Genomic DNA, 13,245 nt, shown 5'->3' with positions numbered 1-13,245 from the left:
GTGAGCCCCCCCCCATTATACTTACCTAGGGGGATGCAGCATCGGTCCGATGCTGCAAACGTCCCCCACCGTCTCTACACTGAGTGCTGAATGATCGAACACCGCCGATGGCTCGGTTCTCGCAGATCCCCGAGCAGAGAGCTGCTGACTGTCAATCAGCAGCTCTCCTTACTGCAAACAATTGGGGTCAAAGTACATGCATCTACTGTTCCACCTGCATGAAGAAAGCCTTTACTGTCCAAAACACACTGTATTAGAGCAAGAATCTTTGAAACATTAGAGCAGTTTGCCATTGGACAGACATTCTGGAATAACATGCTGAGGACTGATCAAAGATAAGAGTTGCAGGCAGCAAACATGTCTACTGTTATGAGCAAACTAGAGCTGTGCAATTAATCGTTAAGAATCAAGATCGCGATTCTTTTCCCCCTCGTGATCTTAACAAAGCATTTTCCCAATTCTATGCAGAGTTCTCTGCTCAAGCCGACAGCTGTCAAAAAAAAAAAAAAAAAAAAAAACCACACAACACAACCCAGGTAGTCTGCCAAGTTTCACAACATTCCTCAGCTGCTGAGCCAACTATAAACATTGGGGGTTATTTACTTAAAGAAATCCACTTTGCACTGAAAGTGCACTTGGAAGTGCAGTTGCTGTAGATCCGAGGGGGACATGCAAGGAAAATAAAAAATAGCATTTTAGCTTGCACATGATTGGATGATAAAATCAGCAGAGCTTCCACTTATTTCAGATCTACCCCTTAGATTTAGAGCGACTGCACTTCCAAGTGCACTTGCAGCGCAAAGTGGATTTGCCTTTCGTAAATAACCCCCATAGCATTTTGTTCTTGAGATCAAAAGGAATGAACTTCGGTCTGTAAATGAGGGAAGTTTAACCACTTAAAGACCAAACCTTTTTCTGACACTCCAGGTGTTTTGGAACTACATTTCCCATTATGCTCATGCACTCTGCAGTGTAGTTGAGCATCATGGGAAATGTAGTTCCAAAACATCCGGGGTACCAAGGTTTGCCATCAATGCCCTAGAGAATAAAATGGTGGTTGTTGCAATATTTTATGTCACACTGTGTAATGTGAAAGATGTTACACCGCAAGAATCGTGATCTTTATTCTAAGCAAAAAAAAAAAAAAAAAAATTGTGATTCTCATTTTCCCCCCAGAATCGTGCAGCTGTACTGCAAATCTAAGACAGATTTTCTGAAGAACCTCATAACAACCATGAAGCACCACCCCCTTCCTTTAGAATGTAAGCTCTACGAGCAGGGCCCTCCTGTCCCTTCTGTATTGAATTGTATTGTAATTGTGCTGTCCCCCCCCCTCTTCATTGTAAAGCGCTGCGTAAACTGTTGGTGCTACATAAATCGTGAATAATAATAATGATGAAGCATGGTGGTGTAAAGGTTTTAGTTTGGGATTGCTTTGCTGCGCCAGTTCACAGTCATTGTGTCCGCTACAGATTCTGAATCATATCAAAGCGTATTCTGATGATAATGTGAGACCATATATTCAAATGCTGGACGGGAGTCTTTTAACTCTCTGTAAAGAGCTGCGGCTCTTTAATCATGTGATCGGCTGTGTCCAATCACAGCCGGTCACATGTAAACACGGAGATGCCGGTAATTGGCGCTCCTCACCTCACACTGACAGTGTGAGGAGAGGAGAGCCGATCAGCAGCATCTCCTCACAGAGGACATCTAGGTATGTAAACAGAGCACTGAACATCAATGCCCTGATTACAATTAAGTGCCCACCAGTGCCAGCAATATGTGCCCACAAGTGCCAGAAATCAGTGCCCACAAGTGCCAGAAATCAGTGCCCATTAGTGATGCCAGTCAGTGCTGGCCATCACTGCTGCCCACCAGTGCCGCCTATTAATGCCCATAAGTGCGGCATAGTAGTGCCTCATCAGCGCAGGAGAAAAATTACTTATTTACAAAAATTTACTGACAGAAACTAAGAAAAACATTTTTTTTTTTTTTACCCCGAAATTTTTTGGTCTTTTTAGGAAAAAATAAAAAACCCAGAAGTGATTAAATACCACCAAAAGAAACCTCCTTGGCAGGAAGGGGGTGCAAGTGCCCTGAATTAAGGTGGTTAGAGCACTCTTCAGCTCCTGTTTGGAAACGTTCTACACAAATACTAATGGGGTGCCGATTGTCACTTTAAAACAAGCTGCTAGCAGGCGTTCAACAAGGTTCAAGTAGTGCTGAAGCTTGCTAGTAGCTTAAAGTGGTAGTAAAGGCCTTTTGATGATTTATGCTGGTATACCAGCCTATAATAAAGCTTACCTATAGGTACAGTAAAAATCTCCTAAACGTGCACTGTTTAGGAGAGATTTACTTTAGCAGCGCTAAAGTAATGTCACAAGCGCATGTGCACTGTGCTCTCAATGGACGGCGTGCCTTCCGTAGAGAGCCGTACCTGTTACGTCACTGCGGCATGGCCAGTCAAACAGCCGCAGTCCATGAACCCGGAAGGAAAACTGGGTGAAGATAGAACCCCCAGGGGAGCCATGACAGCGCTGTGCTGGAGGGCTTTGTTTTCAGGTAAATCTTTCATTTTTCTTTTTTGCCGTTTACTACTGCTTTAAAGTGACAGTCGGCACTCCTATTAGGATCTGCGTATAAAATTTACAAACTGGAGCTGAAAGGTGCTTCAAAAGCTTCAGCAAAGCTTACTGAAAGCCCTGCAAATGCTTTGTAAAAGCTTGCTGTTCACACTGCTCTTATACAAGGTGACACTTGGGTGAAAAAGGCCTCAGTAGGTCATTGTGCTTCCATATTTGCATCAGGGGCAGAGACCAACATTGTGCAAAACAATGCGACTCCTCCCAGTCCGGTCTACTCCCTCATCATTTAAATGGCTGCAGCATTTAGTAAAACAAGTAAAAAGTACAGGTCTTGTCTAAAGCTTAACTTTTTATCAATAAAAATCTTCAAAATGAAAGTTACCTATTTGCCGAGATTTTACCAAGGTAGATTTCCCTTTGCTTTCAGGCTTTGTTTTATGGATTTTCCAAGGAGTCAGTGTTGAAAAAGCTATATATAAAAAAAACACAACACTAAGACAAAATGACTAGTACACAAAAGGAGACAATCAAGTGAAAAATACCGCTATCAGGGCGACATATGATAATCTGACCGTACACCGCTTTCTAGAGTCGAACATGACAGTTCATGCGAAAATATCTGAAGGGATAAGCACAATTTTTTTTCTTGTACAATACCAGAACATATGATTTTCGTGTGACCAAGACCACGCATGCTCGGGAAAGAAAGAACATATTACAATATGATACATTACATCACTTCTAAAGTTTTAGTCATGCAAGAATTTTCATAACCTCTTGGTTTTTGATATGAGGCTAGCATTCAAAAAACTAAATAAATAAAAAAACAAAACAAACAAACAAAAAAAACAAAAACAAAAAAACAGGATGATCATTTGTCCGAAATGCTTATCGTGTGTACTAGGCATGACATGGAGTAGTTGCTGAAATTCAGTGAACCTACCACCTTGGTTACCAAATTCCAGGCGTTAATTAAATTAAAATACATGTGTGAAAAGCTATATTTTCAGCTGTATACTTCAAGCCCAAATTTGGGCTCTCTCCCCCCATCCTCCCCAATGCCTTTTCTAGATGTCTTCAGGTAGGTCATGCAAAGCACTGGCAAATCTTCAGATCACCTTCAGAGGCGAGTGGCCCTTGACAACATGGAGTGTAGCACTGACATGATGATGATGATCTCTGTGCTGTTCTCTGTCTCATTACACTGAGTGTAGGGTGTTGCAGTAAAACCCTGCACTCACAGCAAGCCCTCAACTCTTCTCTGTTAAATCATGCCGGGCTTGGAAGACTGAGGACACCCGTTTGTTTTATTTTTCTATGATCTCCCAGCAGTACTCAAAACAAACTGGAGTTGATCTTTAAAAAGGGAACTTGCAAGGGAAAACAAAATGATGAGAGGGGTCATTACTGACTTAAAAGCACAAACCGAACCCTCTGGAAGCGCTGTATAAACTGTATGTAGCATCAGCAACTGCATGTCAGCGCTGTGTTCCAGAAGTGGTACAGGGACTTCCCGTTCTGTTCTTGGAATAAAAATGAGTGACTGAGTGTTGCTCAGCCATTCAGAGGGGGCTTTGTATTTTATACATTTATACAAGACTTCCTCTAATTGTCTGGAGGTGGAGATTGTGATGTCATCCGCCCACCTCTCCACCCCAGCCAACCGGAGGAAGGCTTGCGCTCATTCATTAAATACAAAGCTTCCTGAGAGTGGCTGAGCAGCACTCAGCCAGACTCAATTGTTTTCCTGGAACAGGATAGGAAGTCCCCTTACAGCTGTGAGAACACATCGCTGTATACTGTATGTAGCTTATACTGCATACAGTTTATATAGGGCTCCCAGTGGGCACATCTGTCAGTGAACAAAATAGTTTGCATGAGCCAGCTTGGTCCAAAAGTTATAGTAGATGATAGGCTTTAAAGTGTAGATCAGTGATTGCTCAGCATTGGATACAAGTCAGCTTGACCAGTCATAATTAAATACATCTAGTGCTAAAACCAAGAACTTACCTGTCCTGGAGTCACAATCCCCATAGCTTTCAGTGAATTCTTCTGGAGCTTTCCAGATGCATTAAACTGGTATATTTTGTAAAGCACGCAGCCTTCTTTTCCTTTCAGCACACAGCCAGTTTATAAATTAAAATTGAGAGCTATAATGACTATGGGGTCAATTCACTAAGATAAATATCGCATTCATTTTTCAGTTAAAAGATGTATTTTTTCATCGGTTTTATAATAATTAACTAGGTGGATAAAGCATCAGTCCCCAGGTGCCTCTGCACTGAGAACCAAGCGATCGAACACCTCCCATGGCTCGGTTCTCACAGCTCCCCGAGCAGAGAGCTGTAGACTGTCAATCAGCAGCTCTCCGCTCTGCCCCATCTCAGCGGCTCGCTGAGGCTGAGACGGCCATCAGTCCAGGCACCTGGCGGATCCAGACTTTGTCGTGGTGACTGGACTGATTCCAGTGACATCAGCAGAGAGTGGACTTCAGCCCGCTCTCTGCTAAAAACGGGTCACAGGAGTGCAAAAGGGATTGCACTCCTGTGACCCATAGGAAAAGCCCAGCCAAACAAGCTCAGGCTGGACTTCTCCTTTCAAATAACTCATGCTGTATTTGTCTCATAAATAGCGAATTCACAAAAAAAAAAAAAAAAAAAAAAAAAAAGTTATTTGCCGATTGCGTTAAATATTTATGTGTTGCGATATTTATCATTTAAATTTAGATTTTTTGGCGCAATTTTTTTTTTCCCCAAGTCCAGAACTGCACAAGAGGGGGATCATTTTGTAAATACTGTATTTATTGGCGTATAACACTCACCTTTTCACCATGAAAATCGGGTGCAAATAACGTGTGCGTGTTATACGCCAATACTTCAATTTCAGCTGCCTCAGAGGCAACGGGGGGAGGGGGGGGGGGGCGGGACGAGTGCCGACAGATTACATACAGTGAGAATCTCCTGTTTACTTGGCGGCCTCTGTAATAGGAAGTCAATAAATGGCAATGGCGAGGCTGCTGCATTGATGGCAATGGTGAGGCTTCTGCATTGATGGCAATGGTGAGGCTTCTGCATTGATGGCAATGGTGAGGCTGCTGCATTGATGGCAATGGTGAGGCTGCTGCATTGATGTGGACTAATAAGGCTGCATTGATGGCACTTGTGAGGCTGCAGGTGGGCATTAATCAGGCTGCATTGATGGCAATGGTGAGGCTGCAGATGGGCACTGACCCTTATTTTGCTTCAAAGTTCCTTATTTAAAATTTAAGTTTTTTCCTGAAACTTCCCTCTTAAAATGAATGTGCGTGTTATACGCCTGTGCGTGTTATATGCCGATAAATACGGTAAATGCACACAGAAATATTATGAATGTGTGAAAACATTCTAGTGTACTTTAGTTCACAGAGCCATCTCCTTATGGTGAAATGTTACAATTTATGTACACTGACATTCCTGAGCTCAGAGAAGAAAATTTCCACGCTGATCCATTGTGTACTTTTAAATAAGGCCCCTTTCACACTGGGGCGGTGGGGGCGTCGGCGGTACAACAGCGCTATTTTTTTTTTCACTTTGAAGAGGAGGTCGGCGATGGGCGTGTGACGTCCACACGGGGGAGGAGCCTAGCGTCAGCTCTGGCGGAGGTGCAACCCGTGTTACCTATGTTTCAACTAGCAGCATGAACTCTGGACTGTGTTTCTGTGATTAAAAGAGTGGGGCTGCCTGACGGGAGAGAGGAAAGCAGGAAGATATATGTCTTTTTCAATACGGGTGTTTACAGACATTTTTTTTTTCCCAGGGCAGTAAAGAGTTGGCCAAAATCAAGCTTTCCACATATCTCTTCTCCCCTTGACATTATGCTGTGAATGAAGCTACACAGAGCTATACTTGCTGGAAGGGGAAAGGGGGAGAGGGGGGAAGGTAGGAGGAGGAGGAGGGAGGAAGAAAAAAGGGAAAAGGAAAATAAATGCATAGTTTCAGCAGCATTTCCGTTTGACCCAGAGCCGACTATCACCGGGTGAGGTCAGCATAGAGTTTGAGGACCGTATGAACTTTCCCCAGCATAAACCTTTCCCAAATATATCAAAGCTGGTTAGCGGGAGACCAACCCTCTCTCAACTATAGGCCGGTCGGGCTATCAGAGATAGGAGATACCTAGGGGGACAAGGGGGGTGAGATACTCTTCCCCCCCCCCCCCACATCTAGATTACCCAGCCACCTGGCCCAACAAGGAAGCTACAACTTTCGGGCAACCTAGTCCTCAGTGCGGAGCTCTGGCCTGAGGCAAACAGTCTCCAACGAGTACGAGTTGAAAACGGCAGAGAAGGGCGGAAGCATGAGAGGCCGCTCAACGCGAGCAACTGAACCCCAGAGTGCCAGAGAGAGTCTCAATACCAGTTCCATTCAAAAATATCTAAAAGAAGTAAGCGCCAAAAGTCCGGGAATGGAGGCGAAACAATTAGGGACAAAGGACAAGAAGAAAGAACAACAGAAGCAAAAAGGGGGTCAGGGGGATAAAACTTGTGAAGAATCGGACTTTGAGGGGGCGTTTGCCTGGAGTTCCGCGGAGGAACAAAGGATAATGGCGCTAGTACCAAGTAAAACAGAACTAATTGAAATGTTTACAAAGCTAGAAAATGTGATAAAAACTGAAATATCAAATGTCCGAGCCGATATGGGGCATCTTCTTCGCCGGGTGGAGGAGGTAGAGGAAGTTTCAGTGCTTCAAACCAAAGAAATCTCCGAATTAAAAGATCAAGTTAGCAAATTGCGGAATGAAAATCGCATCATGGCATTTAGGATGGAAGAACAGGAAAACCAAAGCCGGCGACAAAATTTGCGCATTAGGTCCATCCCGGAGCAACAAAACGAGGATCTGGGGGAAAAGATGAAGAAAATCTTTAATCCTATAATGGGAAAGCGAGAAGATGAGGCCATTCGGATCGACAGGGTGCATAGAATAAGAAGGCCCCCCCATGTAAAGCAAGACACCCCAAGAGACGTGATCGTTAAATTTCATCTATACGAAGATAAGGAAAGAATATGGAAGAACCTAAAGGGGGCCCCCCCATAACGTTTGAAGACAAAGAGCTGCAGATATTCTCCGACTTATCAGCAGGAACTCTTGCACGAAGAAGACAGATGAGACCAATTTTGGAGCAGCTAAGGAAATCTAATCTCAAATATAGTTGGGGGTTCCCAACATCCCTGATAGTTTTAAAGGACGGAAGATCAAGCAGGATGAGATACTTGGAAGAGGCTCAGGACTTCTGTAACAGTCTGGGTATCCCCATCCCAGATATGTCGCAGGCTGTATGATTGAGAGACCTTGAGGGCTAAAATGTTTGACCTGTCGGGGGGGGGGGGGGGGGGGGGGCGCGTCGGGGGCAGTGGAGTGGAATTTTTCCTTTTTTTTTTTTCCCCACTTGGCTGCTCCCTCTCGGCCCGCCCCCCCCCCCTTCCTCTCCATTTTGGGGGGGGGGGGGGGGGGGGTGGGGTTTGGGGGTTGGTTGTTGATATAGGTGGCCTCGAGTTATGATACAAATATATGGGATGGGGGTTGCGGCGGGAGGGGTCGCTGTCAATTGTTTCTGCTGGGGTGGGGGGGGGGGGGGGGATGGGATAGGGGTGGAAACAACTAGAAGCGGGACCACCGGACAATGGTGATAAGGTACACCTCATACCCTCTTTCCCCTTGGGAGGGAGGGGAGACGTTAGATGCTGTCGCTGGAGCTTCACCCTGGGGAGGGAGTTCCGTAGGTTGGAATGGGAGAAGTTCCAAGTCAGGGGACTCAGGGTGTCAATCTCACCATTGGGGGGGGGGGGGGAATTGGGAGGGGAGGGCGGGGAAGGGGGGCGGGGGGGTACCGCAGGACGTGCTCAGAGGAGCCGGGGATGATAGAAGACCGGGCTATCAGATATGCTAGAGCTTAGACTCATTTCGTACAACGTGAAAGGGCTAAACTCGCCAAGTAAAAGACATAAAATATTAAAGGAGCTGGAACATCTGAGGGGTGATATAATTTTCCTACAAGAGACACACCTGACCCTTGATACCAGAATAAGGCTTTTCTCCGCTAAGTTCCCCCAGTGGTTCTATGGAGACTCTCCCGACAGGGGGTCGAGGGGAGTCGCTATTGGACTTTGAAAGGTCACGAACTTTTCCCTAAGAGAGAGAATGATAGACCCTGATGGCCGTTTTATTTTTTTAAAAGGTAAACTGGGACCTAAACTGATTACATTAGCAAATGTATATTGTCCCAACAAGAGGCCCACGTTTTTTTTGGGTCAGATATTGAAAAAGCTGTCAGAGTTTGGAGAAGGGGAAGTGGTCTTGGGAGGGGACTTAAACTTTTGCTTCGACCCAGAGCTGGATGGTACGTCCCGTGCCCAGGGGACAGGGAAGGTGTCACTTAGGGCCATTAGGCGCAAGCTATATCATAGTCATTTAATGATGTCTGGAGGCTGCAGCATCCTAACGAGAGAGATTACACCTTCTTCTCCCCTGTGCACGGGACCTACTCCAGACTGGATTATTTCTTTGTAGACCACAGTTTGCTGGATTGGATTAAAGAAACAAAGATAGACGTAACGACCCTGTCCGATCACTCCCCGTATTTGATGCGGATTAAAATACCAGAGGCGCAAGGGCGACTCTGCTCATGGAAATTGAACGAGGAACTACTGAGGGATCCTGGAATAGTGGAGAGATTACAGGACGAGGTAGACTTTTTCTTTAAAACAAATGACACGGGGGATGTGTCACCAGCCATACTATGGGACACACCCAAAGCCTATATCAGGGGCATCCTGATGTCAATAGGGGCAGGTTTGAAAAGAAAGAAAAGAGAAGAAAGAGGAAAGTTGATAGAGGAATTTTTTTCCCTGGAACAAGCACACAAAAAAACAATGGGCCAGGACCTAGACGGTTATCATTTATTAGTCGCCAAGAGGGAGGAGCTAAGGGATATGATGGAGCAAGAGGCCAAGAGAGCTATAAATGCTATAACCAGGAACAACTACTTCTGGGCTAATAAGCCCAGTAAACACCTGGCCAGAATAATTAGGAAAAACAGAAGTAGAAATTATGTAGAGAAAGTACTCAGCAAAGGAGGGGAAGAGAGAGTGACCAGCAACGCCATAGCAGAAGAATTTAAAAAGTTTTACGGGGAACTTTACTTGATAGGGCAACAGGGGCCAGGAGATACTGCTCGATCAGACAGGGGTAAGGAATTTTTGAAGGAGGCAGGACTAGGGGGCATATCAGTTGAGGACAGAGACCTACTGGACAAACCCTTTGAAGAAGAGGAAATACTGGCAGCTTTAAGGGATTCTCCGAAGGGGAAAAGTCCAGGCCCGGACGGCTTCACCTCTTTCTATTTAGAAAAAATGAAACATATTCTGGTCCCAAGGCTATGCCGATTCTGGAATGATCTCGGTACCGGATGCGAAATGTCAGCTGAAGCTTTAACTGCCACAATTACCCTAATTCGGAAGGAAGGGAAAGACGCCAGGCTGTGCTCAAGTTATAGACCAATCTCCCTGCTGAATGCAGACGTTAAGCTATACGCTAAAGTTTTGGCGAACAGACTGAAAGAGAAAATGACAGAATTAGTGCACCCGGATCAGGCAGGTTTTGTTAATGGGAGACAGTGTAGGGACAACGGGGTTCGGGCGGTGTTATTATCGGAAGTTTGTAAACTTGGTGGGCCCCCAGCTCTATTCCTGTCAATTGATGCTGAAAAAGCATTTGACAGGGTAGACTGGGGGTTTATGATGAACACTTTAGAAGCCCTGGGGTTCGGACAGAGGTTCATCTCCTGGGTCAAGGTCCTTTATAGTAGCCCGGCAGGGATGGTGAGAGTTAACGGGGCGATATCAAAGCCCTTCAGGATGTTCAATGGAACAAGGCAGGGATGCCCCCTCTCCCCTCTTCTGTTCGTCCTGACCCTCGAGCCACTGTTGTCTGCTATCCGTAACAGGACTGCAGGGGTATAAAGGTCGGAACAGAGGAACATAAACTAGCGGCTTTCGCAGACGATGTTTTGTTCTTCATTACAAATCCCAGAATAACCCTCCCCAATATACTTCAGATTATTAGAAAGTATGGAGAAGTCTCAAATTTTAAAATAAACTCCAGTAAATCTGAATGCTTGAATATCAACATAGGCAAGCAAGAAAAGGATCACCTGGCTGCTGTCTTCCCTTTCCCTTGGAAGGAGGAGATCGAGTACCTGGGGATTAAACTAGCCAACACCTTCAATAGATTTAGATTATTTGTAAAAAATTTTATTCCTATGTTACATGACATTAGGCAAGAAGTGAGAAGACTACAGGCCAGACCCCTCTCGTGGTTTGGGCGAGTTAATGCGATTAAAATGAGTCTAATGCCCAGGATCTTGTTTAAATTCCAGATGCCGCCCATCCCTCTACCAGGATATTATTTAAAAGCCCTCAGGAGTCTAATAAGCGAAGCTGTCTGGGGTGGCAAAAAACCACACATTGCTTTCACAGTATTAAGTAGGGGGAAAAAAAAAAAAAAAAAAAAAAAGGTGGAATAGCATTACCAGACTTCAATAGATATTATAGCTCAGTAGTGCTGTCACGGATTACGGAATGGAATAAAAAAAGACACGGATAAACGTTGGGTCCACATTGAGCACTTTTTGAGTAACACGAATCTAGGACAGGCACTCTGGAACCCCCCAAAATTCAGAGCACTGAGCACATACACATCTTTATTAACGTTTAACACATTTAAATATTGGGATATGATACACTTCAAGAACAAATGGTCATATAACTCACCACTGATACACATGAAAAATAATGTTTTTTTTGAACCAGGGAGGAGGGAGGTGGGAGGGAATTGGCTGAAGGGAGATTTTGTACGATTGAAACACTTTTTAAACAAGGGGCAAATTCGCACATTTTCAGAATTAAGTATAGAACCTAATCTATGGGTAATGAATTAGTGGAGGTACCTCCAACTCTCCCACTTCATTGAGAGACTTCCGAAACCTCTCAGGAGTATGGAAGAGCTCAGACCGTTCGAGCAGCTTTGTATAAAGGAGCAGACAGGAGGGGAGATAACGCAAATATATAAGATCCTGGGAACTGAGGGGGAGCTGGAGGCACCCCCTTATATTAAAAAGTGGGAGCAGGAACTGGGGTCACAATGTAACGGAACTGTGATAGATAAGATCCTGAAGATGGCCCATTACGTAGCAGTTGACACCAGAAGAACAGAAAGCCACTTTAAATGCCTTGCAAGATGGTATGCCACCCCAGACAGGATAAGCAAAATGGACAAGACTAAATCAAATACTTGCTGGAGGGGTTGTTCAACCTCAGGAACAATGGCCCATGTTTGGTGGGAGTGTCCTACCATAAAAATCTTTTGGAAAAAAAATTCTAGGTTTGATAAAAGATATTACAGGGAAAGTAATAGTAGAGGACCCATGGGTCTGCCTTTTCCACGGGACCTCGGACTCTGTAAAGAACTACAAGACCTCCCTGATCCCTATAATGCTCGATGTAGCTAAGAGACAGATAGCGTCGAATTGGCTGAACGCCTCGAGCCCCTGTACTCGAGAATGGTTGTTCAGCCTCAATGAGGTATACAATGTCGAGCGTTTAGACAAGGGGGGGGAGTCAAACCTGAAGAGGAGGATCATTTAGGGAAATGGGCAGCATGGATCAAGTTTAAAGGGACCTGGGGTTATCTGGAGGAGATTATTGGCCCAGCATAATCGGGTAAGCACTTTCTCCTCGACGAGCATTGTCCTGAGGGGATAACCTGTCATTTGTCATATATTTTAATGTGGATGTGTATGAAGAATTATCCCCGAAGGGAAATGCATTGTTATTGTTATAAAATGATAAATAAAGAATTAAAAAAAAAAAACACAGCGCTATTTTTAGCGCTGCTGTACCGTCGTTCTTGTAGCTGTATTCGGCCGCTAGCGGTGCGGTTTTAACCCCCGCTGGCAGCCGAAAAAGGGTTAAAATCCCTCATACAGTGCGGCTATAGCCGCGGTATTGCCGCGCTGTCCCATTGATTTCAATGGGCAGGAGCGGTTTAGGAACAGTGAATACACCGCTCCTTCACCGCTCCAAAGAAGTGGTTTGCAGGACTTTTTTCACCGTCCTGCCAGCACACCGCTTCAGTGTGAAAGCCCTCGGGCTTTCACACTGAACAAACAGCGGAAGCTGTTTAGGGGCGGTTTGCAGGCGGTATTTTTAGCGCAATACCGCCTGCAAACCGCCTCAGTGTGAAAGGGGCCTTACTGGCCAGTGCAGTTTCCCTTAGTGCCGGTTCACACAGGGGCAACCCGACTTACAGGGCGACTTTGCAAGGAGGTTTGGAGGCGACTTCAGCGAGACTTTGAGCAACATACTTAACCAGTTGCCGACCGCCGCACGCCGATGTACGTCGGCAGAATGGCATGGGCAGGTATATGGGTGTACCTGTATGTCCCTGCCTCCCAGCACGCGGGGGCCCATTCGGGTCCACCCAGTTACCTGCGGTGTTCGGAATCATTACAGGAGTGATCCATGCTGAGAGGGAGGCCGCCGATTCATGGCCACCCCCTCACGATCGTACCTGACGAATGAAAAGCTTCCTCTGCTTCTGTAATGTAAACAGAAGCAGAGGAAGTGAT

At 45.3% G+C, this 13,245-nt stretch overlaps 1 protein-coding gene across 1 annotated transcript in view; it reads right to left on the bottom strand.

The window, feature by feature from the left end:
- The window catches only part of ASPM (assembly factor for spindle microtubules), a 116,134-nt gene that overhangs the window by 83,438 nt on the left and 19,451 nt on the right, over positions 1-13,245 (bottom strand). The window contains exon 4 of the mRNA XM_073592981.1: positions 2,968-3,054. Coding sequence (XP_073449082.1) covers positions 2,968-3,054 — 87 coding nt within the window. The remainder of the gene's footprint in view (positions 1-2,967; positions 3,055-13,245) is intronic.

This window comes from Aquarana catesbeiana, linkage group LG07, assembly GCF_042186555.1.
Source record: "Aquarana catesbeiana isolate 2022-GZ linkage group LG07, ASM4218655v1, whole genome shotgun sequence".
In the NCBI taxonomy this organism is placed as follows: Eukaryota; Metazoa; Chordata; class Amphibia; order Anura; family Ranidae; genus Aquarana; species Aquarana catesbeiana.
This window is presented reverse-complemented; position numbering and strand designations above follow the sequence as displayed.